General features: G+C 47.3%; 1 protein-coding gene across 4 annotated transcripts in view; it reads right to left on the bottom strand.

The window, feature by feature from the left end:
- PCNX2 (pecanex 2) overlaps positions 1–15946 on the bottom strand; it is a 302926-nt gene that overhangs the window by 74254 nt on the left and 212726 nt on the right. For all 4 annotated transcript variants that reach the window (XM_040464986.1, XM_040464985.1, XM_040464988.1 and 1 more), the window contains exon 23: positions 12687–12816. In XM_040464986.1, the coding sequence (XP_040320920.1) occupies positions 12687–12816 (130 nt within the window). The remainder of the gene's footprint in view (positions 1–12686; positions 12817–15946) is intronic.

Here is a 15946-nt window from a genome sequence, read left to right as displayed (position 1 = left end):
TATAATCACGCATTCAGGTGAAATTGTATTTCTGATCTTAACTCGCTTACAATTCCAATTAGGACTGCTTCTCCCATTTCAGCCAGAAGAATCCAAGATTATCCAGCATTTCAAATACAGGATATGAAGTCCAACTGTTCACTCACTGGAAGGTCATAAATATTTAGGGGGTGAAAAGTGTTTCTTCTCCTTCTGCAAATGCAACTAATAAAAACAGCAATAAAAAAAAATTCAGGTTGCATGCAGTTGGGCAAAGAGTCGGCCAAAGGGAGGCTTGAATAAATTGAGATGCAGAGGATTATAACTGACTCATAAGGATTAAATTAGCAAGAAGGTGCTGGTTTTTCCCCAAGTTTAACATGCTCGATTTAAGATTTGGACTTCTTTTGTATCCCTCTGGTAGCAAGAGGCCCAACGTCATCCATGGGACAGCGTTTTAGAGTGGTGGGTGAAATTTCTCCTGGGATGAAGACCCGTGTACTTTTTTTCCATTGGTGACCAGTGGTATGCACAGATTTGGGATTAAGACCAGCTCCCCACACAGCAAAAAAGACACCATAATCCTCAGCAAGAGTCGACAGCTATTTGCTCAGGGACACACACAGCCCTGATGAATTAACTCAGGTCCCCTGTTTTCATGGCCACTTGCCTCAGGAGCGGCAGCATCCTGGGAAGACACATTCTCTGGATGTGAAGCCATTGACACACGGTGCCATTTTGTCACCAAGGGAGGCGGCGCTTAATAAAAGCACACCAGCACGTTTCCCGCTGAGATGGACCTCACCTTTCCTTTGTTGTTTTATTCACTTCCGGACCATGACACTGTGCGTGGCTCACAACTCCATCTTAAAAACGCAAGAATAAAACTGCAATTTGAAGTCAATAAGCCTGATTTCTGTTTCCTACTTGGGCTAAGACTTATTAAACTATTTGAGGGGCGTAAAGGAGAGAATCGCTTAATTCTTCTGATCCCCCATTTTCTCAAGGCATAAGATGGCAACTAAACATTGCACAGGACTCTGGGTAGAACACTGAAAGACAGAGCTCCATCTCTGCCTGCCAACCTCCACAGAACTAAACAAAGAATCGCTTTTGCCTTGTAACAGGCCAGTTACCCAAGGGAACAATGAGTGACGATGGGTAAATAGAAAATGGTTCTGATGTCACTGCATCAAGACATTTGGGTATAGATTTTTCTGTCATGGAGAAAAAAGGAATGGTAAAGTTTACCCTGAAAATGTTTTCCAAATCGATTTTTCAAATACTAAAATAGATTGTGTACAATTTTGGCTCAAGGAGCACAGGAACAATAGGCAACAGATCATCAGCTCATTCAACTCTCCCAGCTGTCCCGCCTTGGCCCCAGCCTTTCCCCAAATTATTTTTATTATTATTTATTCAAGCATAGTTGACATACGTTATATTAGCTTCAGGTGTACCATGCAGTGATTCGACAATGCTATACGTTGTACAATGCTCCCCACAATGAGGTATGGTCACTCTATGGCATTATTACAATATTATTGACTATATTCCCTACGCTGTACTTTATATCCTTGCAACCTACTTATTTTATAACTGGGAATTCGCACCTTTTAATTTCCTTCACCTATTTCACCCATGCCCCCCACTCCACCTCTTCTCTGGCGACCACCAGTTTGTTCTCTGTATTTACGAGACAATTTGTTGTTTTTTTTTTTTTTTTGCTTGTTCCTCTCTTTTGTTTCTTAGAGTCCACATATAAGAGAACTCACATGATATTTGTCTTTCCCTGTCTGACTTATCTCACTTAGCTAATACCCTCTGGGTCCATCCATGTTGTTGTAAATGGCAAGACACCATTCTTTTTTATGGTCAAGTAATATTCCATTGTACTTATGTACACACACACACACACACACACACAGGCCACATCTTCTTTATCCATTCATCTACCAATGGACACTTGGGTTGCTTTCATATCTTAGTTATTGTAAATGTCGCCATAAACCTAGGGGTGCACAAATCTTTTCAAACCAAAACAAGTTCTTTGACAATGCTAAGAAAACCTCCTCTCTCGTGGCTGTTCTTTACCCATGCTAACTTCACACAGAAAAAGTCATTCTGGACTGCTCTTCAAAACTGCGTTTTAAAAACTTCATTTCCTACCCAATTTTCTTTAAAACCCATTAAGAACTTCCTCTCCTTCCTTCCCCCAAACTTCAAAGTATCGTCTCTCCAAAGCCTTTCCCGGCACTAGGAAAATAAGGTCCAACTATACGATCTCTAAAACAAATACTTCCTTTCATGTAATATAGGAAGGCATCACGAATGGAAAAGGAATATAATACATTAAAATACCCTTATTTTTTTTATCAGATAATAGATTTTTTTTTTCTAATTCTCATGTATGTGATTATTTTTCCATTACTGGCCATTTTTCAAAATCTTGAAGGGAAGCATCAATCTCCTGAACTGTTTACAGAGAGAAGTAAACACAGCAATCCAGCCATGAGAAAGTACTATAAACCCTACGAGTGGGGATGATGGTGGAATGTTCCCAAAGTGACAGGAATAAAAGAATATAGCTTCTATGTTCACGTTGTGTACTAAGTTCATTAATCAGTTGGAACCCTGTGTATCAAGAAGCAGCAGCCGTATGCGAAGCCTGGGCCAGGTCTCTTGGCTCTCAGTAAAGCAGGATTAAAGTCAGTCCTGGAAATATGCTCAGAGTAATAAGATTAAAGGCACCCCACCGGATCACTAGAATGCCAATGAATGAGTTTTCACCTAGAGCCTCAAATGCACACATTCTCCGGGACCCAAACCGGCCTGCCCGCAGCTGACTCCATCAGTCACGGGAGGAATGAGAACACACTGGCCACAGCCAATGACGTCCACTTTGAGCACTGGCTGATCACAGGACAGACCTTCCGACGTGCTCAGGGCTCTTGGCGTTGGAGGGTGGGCCTGCTCTGTGCAGATGCCTTGGATATATGCACTATAAATCTCCTGCGCTATGTATATTTGATCCAAGGTGGTAAAAGAGTTTGCCATTTAATGTGGATTTAAGAGCTGGATATTTCCTGCCTTCCTTTGTTTGGAAGAAATCAGTCCAGTCTCCAACACTTCCCTAAGAGCTGAGACAGGACCCCCCTGCCCTCACTTGCTGCGGTGCAGAGAAAAGGGCTCTGCCCTCATGCTGTAATAGACTTACACCCCCCTGCAACCATCCATCAACCTGACTCAGTCACAAAGCCTCGCTCCTGGGTGACCTTGAAGTGTAGAGTCAGCAGCCCCAGACGGCCGGGAAGCAGGTGGGCATGTTGGATGCCTTCCTGCAGGCACATGGTCAACTTCACTACCCTGCACTCCTCTGCACTTCTCAAATTCTTTAACTGCTCAGCAAAATGTAACAGGACCCGGAGTAAAATTATGCACCACGGCATAATGAATAATAAGTTCGAACCAGGGCTATTTGAGAAATTCGCCACCCTGGAGTTCCTCAAAAGCGTCATCCTTCTGGAATATATTTGCATAATAGCTCATCACCACACCTGAAGTGTCAACCCTTACCCCTGGGTATGTGTGTGAGAGCTTTCTCATCCGTCAGCAAAACAGCGGGATGGGGCCAAGTTCATCATTTAGTTTCTCAGACATAACAGCACTCAGACACAGACCAGAAATTCCAGTGGAGAAAATCTGAGGCAGAGAAGGGACATGGGAGACCTGGCCTAAAACACGGGGCATGTCAGCCGCGAAGCCAGAGAAAGCCGAGACTCCTGGTCTGCCGCCCCATCCTGGAGGCACAACAAGGGATGCCTGGTACCTTCTCTGGTTTCTAGGCTAGTTAGAGCCACAGAATTATGGCCACAAAGGCCTCACCTTCATGCTGTCACACAGCCCCCAAATAAAAGGTAGAGGGGAAGGATTCCTTTGATAAAAGCCATCCCTTGCTTTTATGAGGAGACTTTTGATTTCCAGTGACAGAACACCTAACTGGAAACGGCTTAAGCAAAATATGGAATTCACTGGCTCACATCACTGAACACTCGATCGGGCCCAGCTGGACTCAGGGGCTAGGGCTGTCATCGGGAACATTCTCGAAGTCCCTCGGCCCTGCATTCTTCTTGCGTTTGCTGAATTCTCAGGCCCGTCTCGCTTTGTGGGGACGAGAAGGCTGCCAGCGGCATGAGGCTTATGTCCCACACCACCAAGGCTGGGGGGAGAGAGGGGTCAGCCTTCCCTGTGTGTCTCCCTGCCCTGGAGCCCCAGAACTCAAGCCAGGCAGAAACAGCAGATCTCTAGGACTCTGGCTGTCACGCCTGACCTTCCTCCTGCCTGGGCCCTTTGGCCACAGTCTCCTTGCTTATCTGTTTCTTACCTGAGGCCTCAAGTCCAGAGAAACGTCATATGCAGAGCTGAGTTTTACCAGAAGGAAACGAAATCTGAGGCAGGCACTGCCTCCTGTGGGTTCTCAGTTCCCAGCCGTTTGCCTGAGTTCTACTGACACTAAACTCTTGAACTCCTTTTGGCTTCTCAGTCTGCCTTGACCCCTTCATTTCATCCATCCATACTTAAGAATGGCTCTTGCTGGTATCTCCTTGCTTCTATTCCTTTTGGAAAGCTTGGGACTTGACCCATATTCCGATCCTGACTGTATCTGTAAGTCCCGGCACCCACAGTCTCTGTGGTGGCCGAGCCGTGTTAATCCCTAAGCACGTCTCTTTTATCCATCCATCTCCAAGTGACCCCTAAGCATTTTTAAACTACTCAAAATTCTCACATTTCTATATGCACCCCAACAACCTTGTGTCGTCCCTTCTGTGGAGAAAGATCCCCAAAGACCTACCACTAGCTCCGAGGAAAAGTGAGGGCACTTTTTGATCCTTTCACAGCAAACTGCATCTGAATTAATTAGTCTGACTCCCTTTCTGGGCCTGAGGTTTTATTCAGGACTGCGGGTGGTCGCTCATGGCCCACAAAGGTCATCGAAGCCCCATTTCTGTTCTGACCCCAATGCACCCACCGCCCCGCCCCCACCAACATTGTTGGTGATCACAGATTTCTCAGTCTGAGAGGGACCCCCATGCCTCCCTGGTCGGGCTCTGGAGCTGCCGAGAGCCAGCCGGGCGACAGCACATGGCCAGGGCCGTGAAGGAGGTGGCCCTGCTGAGAAACGGCATGCTGTGGCTCCAGGACTGAAAGAAGCCATTTCCGGAGCAGGACACGCACAGTAAAGCGGCCTCGGTGCCTGGACTACCACTGCCCTTCCTTCCTCCTCCACAGAACATGGCTCTTGTGACAGCACCTCTCTCCTGTCGCCAGCAAACGTTTTAACTGGCATTCACTAATTTTTTTTTTTTTTTTCATGTGGGAGGCATTTGAGAGGCTTTGGAACATAACGTAAAGTGCTCAGGGCCTGGCACGCGACCAGGCCTAGTTTAATGTCTTGGCTCAGCCACTGACTTGCTCTGTGACCTGGGCAAGTTCTTTAACTCTCTGGGTCTCCTTTCTCTGGTCTGTGAAATGAGGACAATGAAATTCTCCTTCCAGAACGGGTAGGAAGGGGCTAGAACGAATGCATTCAGGAAGGTGAGCAGGTGTTCAGTAACTACAAAAATGAGGAATACCACTGTTACCGCCCCAGTACCACCCTACTGTACTCTATCGTTACCATTCATCATACTATACCCGAGCCCAACACATGCCTAGGTATGGCTATGAGAGTTCTAGTAGCCCTAAGACATCTGATAACGGAGCGTCAAGACTTTTATCTCAATTTGTCCGGGCACTTTGTAAACATACTCACATAAACTGTGGAACAGCTTAATTGCAAGCTGAGAGATGTAACTCCCTCCCCTGCAGAACTGCAACTTTTAATTATAGTGCTGCCTTTTGCCATTAACCCCGTAAGCCAAATAAGCTTTCTGCTTGGCATCTGAGAAAAAGATGGCCGTTGGAGAGGCTCCGTGCTTTGCCCAAGGATCTCACAAACCATGCTTAAAATACCCCGGTGGGCAGGGAACATCCGGAAAAAGACTCTCCGTTGTGGGAAGGTAAACAATAAAGGGTGATGTCGGGAACTTCTTTTTTGGACTGCCTTACCCAAGTCAGGCGCGCGCGGCTCTGTCCCGCTCATCCTCGTTAAGAAATCATGACTGAAGACACAGAAGGAGGCAGGTCTGCGGAGAGCACAGGCGAAGGGGCTGGGGAGATGCTGGGCAGCATGACTGAAATGGACCTTTACGGACTAGAATGTTAAAGCCAATGGGTCAAGAGCTGGTAGGGGAAATGCAAACTTCTGATTTTCATTAAAATACACACATGCGATCGGCATGATGAAGGCCTGGCTCGGCAATACTTTAGTAAAGTCATTGACAGGCTTTTGGGCGCCTGGGTGGCTTAGTCAGTTAAGCGTCCGACTATTGATTTCCATCTCAGGTCATGATCTCGTAGTTTGTGAGTTCAAGCCCGGTGTCAGGCTCTGTGCTGACAGCTCAGAGCCTGGAGCCTGCTTGAGATTCTCTCTCTCCCTCTCTCTGCCCCTCCCCAACTCAAGTTCTCTCTCCCTCCCTCTCTTTCTCTCTCTCTCTCTCTCAAAAATAAACAAACATTAAAAATTTTTGAGAGGTTTTATTTTTATGAGATCATGACCTGAGCCAAAACCAAGAGTCAGACACAACCGAATGAGCCACCCAGGCGCCCCGACATTGAGAGGTCTCAAATTTGAGAAGGCATAACTGAGAACCGAACATCTGGCTCGCAGGAAGTGACATCTACTGAGGGCCGAGGAGAGGACATCTGGAACGGCCTAGAAGGGAGGGTTGGAGACAACCCAGGAAACATCTGGATGAGGGAGGCCAGGATGCCCAAGGTACAGACCATTTCAAAAAAAAATAGAGCTGTTCAGCTCGATAAAGAGGGCGGTGCAGGGAGAGAACCGTCTTCAAGGTGGTGAAGGACGGGACATGCGGGAGGCAGGAGAATGCCGCCGGCTCCAGCAGCAGCAGGTGCACCCGGGTGATGGCGGTGTCCAGGTGAGGACAGGAGGAACAGACCCAGCACAGTGAGGAGCCCACAGCTGCGGCCGACAAAGCTCACAAGGGCCGCCTACGAAGGCACAGGGGGTTCTCCTCCCAGAGCGGAAGAGACCGGAGGACTCCCTTCTGTGGGTAGCACAGAGGTGACTGTGTAATTCAAAGGGTCCATGCCAGCCTCACTTGTATTACAGACTCACGAAGGGCCTCGGAAATAACACAGTAAGATGCCCGGGAGCCCACGGAGACCAGCTCAAATATCTGGGTCATACAGACTGTCATTTGATAAACCACAAAATAGGGATGCTTTAGAGATGCTGTTTATCCACTAAGGCAGCTATGTTGCTCAAAGAACAGAACCAGGCTCTGACACGGCTAAGGCATCAAAATAAACACAGCATTAAGGGTGAAGACTCGTATTTAAGGGGCATCTCACAGCACACTGTGGATTTGATGTTACGTGGTCTAGACCTGTGTCCTTACACTGGTTGGTCTAATTGTGTTCTGCCATTTCAGAAAGGATTTCCCATAGGTTGCAAGGACATAAAGAACACGTCTAGACATGATTGAATTAAAAGGTGAATGAGAGAAGACAGAAATACAGGGAAGGACAACAAAATGAGGACAGGATTAAGGATAAAATTGCTGTACACAGAAATAACCTATCCATTTACCACAGTGAACCCATGTCTCATTTGGTATATATGACTTCTGGGAGGCACAGAGAGACAGTCAACCCATTTTACAGATGAGTTAACTGAGGCTCACAGGCTGAATAATTTCCCAGAGTCAAACACCTAACCAAACATATGGGCTGGGGTTTTAATGGAAGTCTGACTACAAAGCTCACACTTTCAGATGTATTAACACCGTCTCAGGAAGGGCTGAGAATTAAGTAATGCTGACCATCTTGCTAACGAGGGTGGGACCAAGGGCACAGAATACAGAGTTGATGTTTTTGCAGACCAATCACATGGTGACTACTATTAGTTAAAGCCTAGCATGGTGCCCTCACATAGATGCTTAATGCTTATTTGTTGAGAAGGATAATGCCCAGAATGATTTAATATTTTAAAATCAATCTGGAGAATATGATATGGGGCGCCTGGGTGGCTCAGTCAGTTAAGCATCCAACTTTGGCTCTGGTCATGATCTTGCAGTTCGTGAGTTCCAGCCCCATGTCGGGCTCTTTGCTGACAGCTCAGAGCCTGGAGCCTGCTTTGGATTCTCTGTCTCCCTCTCTCTGCCCCCTCTCCCCCACTTGTGCTCTCTCTCTCAAAAATAAATAAATAAGACATTAAAAAAAAATAAAACCAATCTGGAGAATATGATAGAAATGTAACAACCGTGAAAGCCATACTTGCCTTTCAGGTAGCTATTATATGTGTCTCCTCGTGGCTATGGCATTTTACATTTTATACAAGACTTTTGATATACCCAAACAAAATCATTGTTAATACAACCTTTCATTCTTTGGGACTGAAAACAGTCAACTCCTTTAGGTCGAAGATATTTGCTGAGATAAGCAAAAACATGAGTCAATACTTTCTAGCCTAAACATTTGTTTCACATTAATGACAAAGATTGGTTATTTAGGGATTGTTTATATATAAAGAGAAGGGTGATCTATCATAATATCAGAATGTGTTTCTAAAGCTTTTAAAATACTCTGACATAGGGGATTTATACACACAAGGCACTATTATAGTGCATTTATTGTCATTGCCTGTAATTCAAGTGGAGACACAGGCAGAGCTCATCAAGACAGACTTTAAAGCCCTTATTAGTCAAGGGAACATCAGTTTAACAGAGAACTTTCTAACAACGGCAGATAAAAAAACCCAGGTTAAGATTTCCTTTCTCTCTCACACAATAGCGTGGGACTCAATTCATTTAAGAAATAGATAACACCTACTACGTGCATGGCTCCGTAGGGGCACAAAGATGAAAAACAAACAAGTCCAGACTTGGAGACAAATACAGCCTCTGTCAATCCTGGGTAGAATTCGCTGATGGCCACAGAGCAAATGCATCTTGCACAGACGGCTGCTACGATACCTCTCATCCTAAAGGCCATCCTGAACCTTACTGCATACTCATCAAGAGCTGGAACACGATACCCCTCTGTGAATCTGGGTGCTTGTGATTGGGAAGTGGAGAAGTAGGGGGAGGGGAGGACAGTCCACAAAGGACGCAGCCCGCGGCAAGGCGAGCGATGAAGAGTCCACGATATGTGAGGTATGACAGAACGTGTTGGGAAATAAAGTCGAAACTGAGATTCAGATTCGGGGAGGGTCTGTATCTGTGCCGTCCAGTGCGGTAGCCTCTGAAACTTAAATTAATTGAAATTAAACAGAAGTAAAAATTCAGTTCCTCAGCCACGTTAGCCCCGTTTCCAAGGCTCATTAGCCGCGCGTGGCCGCCAGGGCTGACGTATGGGCCCGTGCAGGTGCACAGCTTCTTGCCGGACCTGGCTGGTCCACCTGGCACCTGTGAGCCACCACAGGCTTTTGAGACAGCATGGAACCTGGTGCGATGGTTGCAGAATCCCCTAGAGAGCTGGGGAGGCAGGAGGGCAGAGGGCACATTTGTCATGTGCCCCCAGGGAGGAGCGTGTCGGGGAACGGGAAGCCTGTGGATTTCAGGACAGCCCAGGCCGGGGAAACCAGACTGGCCCTAGTTACCAGGTGGCTGGTGATAGACTTACCGGTTCCTTAGGGTATTAGAATGGTTTCATTACAGTGCTGGGCTCACTGCAGACTGGCAGAGACCAAAGCCAGCAGGGTGGGGGGCAAGGGAGAGGAAGGCCAGGAGAGGGGACTGTCCTCGCCACACCCCGGGCTGGGGGCGGCGTGCGTGCGTGCCCACTGGCAGCATGACCTGCCCAATCTCCAGAGGAGAGTGTCTGTCATCGGCCTTTGAAAGTGAGGGGACATGTGGTGAACAATTCAACATAATCCATGACCCTGTCACCAAGTGCCCCTCTGTACCAGACTGAAAAGAAGGCAAGGAAGCAGCTGTGTAGAAGCTCTCAAACAAGAATGCAAGCAGGCATTAGCATTTGAAATGAAAACCTACAGTTTAAGATAGTGAGAATGAGCTTTCCAGAGCGTTTGCAGGGATCCAGATGAGATTTCCTGGCACTTCCTTTCCTGAAACCCACCTCTCACTGTCCTGAATTCCATCACTGATCTTCGAAGCAGACGGGCCCGGGACTCTGTAGCCTGATGCTTAACACAGGGGACAAGACTGGATTTTGCATCAGGAACTTTTTCCCCCAGCGGGTCTGAACATAGTCTCCAACTTGGCTTCTCCCGAGAGACCTAGTAAAGGCTGGATATCCTTAGACATACCCCGCAGACCCTGACGACCCTTCCCCACCCAAAGACCAGGCCGACCAAAGATAGACCCATCCCCCATAACAGTGCTAACAGAATGGATCACAGCAGAATCAATTATTTGTGACAGTGAGTAAGGACATGTTAACCCTGCTCCTGAAGCCCCTCCAGTTAAGTAACCCACATAGGCAGACAATTCGAGTATCATGAATCCTGCAGGTGAGAAAACACAAGCCTTGCTCTGCACAGTTGTTAGGACGTTTCCCTGCAATAAAACCACTCCCACAAAGACTCTCCATTCCCTACCGCGGGAGCTTAAAACCCTTCCCAGCCCAACGGGGATGCGTCTTGCTCACGTCAGATTCCAGGCCGGAAAGACTGGCTCCTAACTGATCTATCTGAGCATAGGAGACAAAAAGGGATCTTTTGTACTGACGATCAAGTTGAAAGTATCTTGCACTCTCCTGCGCGGTTAACAGCACAGACGTTGCCAGCCCTCTTGTTTACAGGTGTCTCCACTTTCCAGAAATGTGGTTTCCAGAGCTCTAAAAAGATACCCCGAATTGTTTTCCCCTAAAGAAACTTAAAGTGGGGAACCTGGGTGGCTCAGTCAGTTGAGCGTCTGACTTGGTCTCAGGGCACTGATCTCGCGGTTCATGGGTTTGAGCCCCGCGTCCGGCTCCATGCTGACAGCTCAGAGCCTGGAACCTGCCTCGAATTCTGTGTCTCCCTCTCCCTGTCTCCCCTCCCATGCTCGTGTTCTGTGTCTCTCTCTCTCTCAAAAATAAAGAAACATTTAAAAATTAAAAAAAAAAAAAAGAGAGACTTAAAGTAACAAGCCAGCGATGGCCGTTTTCTTCTACCCTCTGGTTCTGTCAATAGGCACCATCTCTCCTGAAACACACACGAAAGAGGACTCTTGCTTATGTGCAAAATTTCACACAGGTATTTGTTGTACTGAGAACAGCCCACCTCTCTTAGACTACGAGGAGACTGCTGGGCACCCAAGGGGTCTCCCCACCTCTTCGTGGCCCCCACATGGAGGGCTTGGGTCCAATTAGTTTTCCCCCAGGGCACCCCAAACACGAGCTTGCTGGATGTGCTGTACTCAGTCACGGTAAACACCTGTTAGCGTGGGCCAGGCGGGGACAGGGACGTCCACGCGGAGCCGTCAGAGAGGAATCCCAGCAACGCAGGCTCACACGGGACTTGCTTCCCACCGGGCCCTGTTCTAGGTGCTTTATGTGTATTTTCTCCTCACGGCAAGTCTGTGAAGTAGATCCTATCATTTTGCCCCCATTTGACAGAAGAGGAGAGAGAGGCCTGAGGGGGCCAGCGTTAAGTGGTGGAGGTGAGGTGTGTGCCCAGGCGGGCCGGTGCCCCAGGCTGAGTTTTATTCACCAGACCCTACTGCCTGTCCCACAAGGGCGTGCATTTTACGGTCGCGGAAACTGTCTCAGGGGAGAAAGGGAAACCACAGACCTCCCAAGTCACTGGTGTCTTGTCTAAGGTACAAAGAGCACAGGGTGAAATGCCAGAGTCGTGCAAAATGGAGACATACTATGGAGGGTGGATTGGGGTTTGTAGGGATCAGCGAAGGTGCTGCTCTAAGTTAGGGGAAGGCGTTCTGAAACGGAAGTCGGCCTCCTCTGCCCCAGCTGAGGGCAGGGATGGGCTGGCTTGCCAGCTTTCTCCTCTGCCACCCGTTCTAGGTTCCTTCCCCCAGACTCCCCCCTGACCCCGCCCCCAAATCCTCAGGAGCTCTTGAAAAGCACTCCCCTTCACTTAAGAAATAACTCCGCCGCCCCACTCCATCATTGTTCGCTGGAGGAAATTTACGACCGGCCTGTCCAGAGAGTCAAGAAAAAGTACATAAATCATCTTCTACGAGTTTAACGGCGCTCAGAAAATTGCTGTTCTCCTTAATACTGAGCTGTGACACGTGCACACTTGCACAGGACGGGCGTATGAAGGATACTCACACGTGCCAGCCAGGGACCACCTCTGCCAGGCAAAGGGGATGACGTCAGCGCCCCCAACAACCTTCCCGAGGGGCAATTGCTAAATACCCGGCCGTGAGAACCCATTTTGCCTTCACAACTCATGGAGCCTGGACTAGCGCCCGGCTGCAAATCTGCCGTCGGGCATGTTTGGTCCAGAGCCCGGAAGGCCCCCGTGCTGAGTGATGAACTCAGGGAGCCCCCGGGGGACCCGTGCAGCCCCCAGCCTGCGAAGCGTGAGGCCTGAGCCCTGACAAGGAGGAAGGCCCGGGAGCGGCCCGAAGCACACATTCTAGCAAAGCAAGTTAGCATCGGCTTCAGGGTCTTACTTGTAGTTTTTCTCCCAGAATCTCACCGGCCTAACGTACGAGGTGATGAAAATGACACTCCCGAGGAATGGACTCAGAGGGGTCGAAAAGATTGAGGTGGCCATCGTCTGGAAGAGAAGCATGGCAGAATCTGAGCGTTCTGAGTTAAGGCAAAAGAAAAAAAAGTTTTTCAGTGTTCTATGTCTAAATATTATTTCAGATTTTGACTCGTTTATAGTAAAGCCGTTTTCTCGCCAAGGAGAGGAAGGAGGCCATATACTGGATCTCTCTTATGTACATAGTTGGAGATATAAAACTTTCAATAGTATCCCGCTAGGTCTGATTTCACCAGCATGAAAACCAAATGATTCTCGTAAAACCCCCAGCGGTCTCACTGTGATTTAATATCGAAGGTTTGAAGAGAACACTTTCTTTTTACCAGGATATCATTAGCTGCACGAAACACACTGTGCTACATTTGCTAAGGTATTAAGGGCCTTCGTGAATAATTAAAATTAAATTCCACTTTTTAAAAGAAATAAATAGCGTTGTTAGAGAAGGTAGCATCTCTGTTTCTCCAGGAATCTTTCCCCACTATCCAAAAAAATATACATATTCTTTATGATATAGTGAATACCAATGGCTCAATTCAAGTCACATCTGGTGTGTAGCTAAAACTGTGTGCCCATGAAGTCACAGCACTTTGCACCCTGTATGTATTTCTCATTTACTGGAGGGACTCAACTTTTACACATCCTGGGTGATCAGAAGTATAATTGTTTAATATGAAAATGAGTACTGCTGTCTTTTTTGGAGTAAGACCAATTCACTGATCCCTAGAAATCTGAGGAAGGTGCCACAAGGGCTGGTCCCTCCCCAGTCTCTCCCCATCATTGGAAGGCTGCTCCCAGCTGCCAATCACATGTCCCTGCGGTGCAGGGCAACAGAGGGGACCCGTGGTGGGGGTGGCAGAAGCCAGCGTGGTGCCTTACATAGGCACACTGTTCCTTGTCCTTGGCTGGGGGCTTGGAGCATCCCACTACAGGGCTGATCTCCCCACCTGGAAGGGGGTTTTCTCACTGCTACACAAATGAAGGTCTTATTTCTTTAACCTGTGTTCAAAAGGTTCTGGCACAAAGAAAGAAACGCCTCGCACAGACAGAAAGTCGCTATGTCATCGCCAGCCAGAACGTAGAAGTGACCCAGGCATCTAAATGCCTTCATGTGCCATCAGCCATGTGATGGGGGAGCGGGGGCCGTAGGGGACCTTACCGCCCACGGACAAGTAAATCCAGAAAAGGATGGCCTCTCTCTGTCACAGACCCTTCCCCATGCATTTTCATAGACTTAAGCATCTCAGTTTTGCTTCAGGAAGGAGTGTGTCTTCCTTTTATTTTTTTCAACTCGCTATTTACTTCCAAACATCTCTGGGAGTGAAATGACATATCCCCCATTAATGATCCATTCTGGTGCTGAGTTGTTTTGGTATCCAAAAGGTCTCTATTGTGCTTCAAATTAAATGAAATTCCTTTTATGTTGACCTAGGTTCCATTGGAGAGCTACTGAACAATGGAGCTACCTAGATAGCCATTAACACCCATCAGCTTCCTCTTCACTGGAGAGCTGAAAATAACTAAACACCTCAGTCACAAAACACACCAAATTAACCATGCCCCTTGTCACAGGAAGAAAAGGGAACTGCATGGCGGAGGCCCGGGTGTAGAGGTCCTGAAAAAATGTGAGAAGGCAGAGTCACGGGGAGATTTCTCTGAGGTAAGGAAGACAGGAGTGCAGAAGGGGTTAAGTTTACACCCTTAGGCGACAGAGGGTGCTGGGGGGGGGGTGTTGAAGAAAAGCCAGGACAAAGACCAGTGGAGCTGGGGCTGGGTAGAATGCTAGCCAGGCTGGCACTGTTCTTTTCAACTCTATGAGTTTCCCCCAAGATTACGTTGTCCATTTTTTTTAAATGCCAGAAACAATTATCCAGAAATGAAGCAAGGAAAGCAGTGTGAGACTGTAAATCAAGTTCAGTGTGGTGGGGAAGGAAATAAAGTTGAACAGGCCAGAGGTAGGGCAGCAGTGAATAGGTTATTCTATTTAGGGAAGATCAATAAAGAAATACAGCACACTCGGGGCAAATATGAAAGCCTGTGACCATAGCTGGTAAGGCAATGCCAAGAAACTGACTTCGAGAGCAGGCACGTGGAACTTTCTCTGTTTCTTACCAAGGGAGAGGTGGTGATTCCATCAAAAGCTTATATTTGTGGACATTTAATACCTGGGCACCTGGATGGCTCAGTCGGTTAAGCGTCTGACTTCAGCTCAGGTCATGATCTCACGGTTTGTGGGTCCGAACCCCCAACTGACAGTGCAGAATCTGCTTGGGATTCTCTCTCTCTCCCTCTCTCTCTGCCCCTCCCCAACTTGTGCTGTCTCTTGAAATAAACTTAAAAAAATTAAAAAGAAAACATCTATGTCAATCCTTAAAGTTAAAAACAAATCATTTGAAGCTCAAAAGGATATACCAAACAGAAAGCAGCCTTCCCAATACACACATTTAACAGAAATAGTCTGGATGGGTCTAATTACTAGAAGACAATGGTCTTGCATAGTCTCTATACATAGGAAAAGGGTGAGCATTCTTCTCTGTCTCTGGAGGTTACAAGCTCAGAAACTAAGAGAGGCTACCAAGGGAGAAAGCATGCTAGTACTGGAAAAAGCAATTTATAAACAGTGCCCTGCTGGCCTGAACACTAATTCCGTTCCAAAATGGAGCAAATTAGTCCCTTCTTGGAGCCAGGATTGAACCCACAGCTTCTTAATAGGGTGATAAAACAATTAACAATTCAAAATTAGTCAAGAGCCAGGGCTGCTGTTTAGGAACCTCATAGCCTTGTCTTTTTTAATTTTTTATGTTTATTTTTGAGAGAGAGAGAGAGAGAGCGCGCGCCAGCGGGGGAGGGGGCAGAGAGAGAGAGAGGGAGACAGAATCCCAAGCAGACTCCATACTGTCAGAGTGGAGCCCGAGGAGGGGCTTGAACTCACAAACAGTGAGATCATGACCTGAGCCCAAATCAAGAGTCAGACGCCCTACTTACTGAGCCACTCAGTTGCCCTGCTCATAGCCTTGTCTTGAAGGCATACATATATATATATATATATATATATGCTTTTCTGAGCTATTTATCTCATTGTATTTGGAACGGTATGATGTTGGCTTCCCAACAACAAATATCCACCTTTACAACTGGTCAGGGATGGGAAGGTGCCCTTGGATAACG

This window comes from Herpailurus yagouaroundi, unplaced genomic scaffold (assembly GCF_014898765.1).
Source record: "Herpailurus yagouaroundi ecotype Mexico unplaced genomic scaffold, PumYag 530, whole genome shotgun sequence".
NCBI lineage: Eukaryota > Metazoa > Chordata > Mammalia > Carnivora > Felidae > Herpailurus > Herpailurus yagouaroundi.
This window is presented reverse-complemented; position numbering and strand designations above follow the sequence as displayed.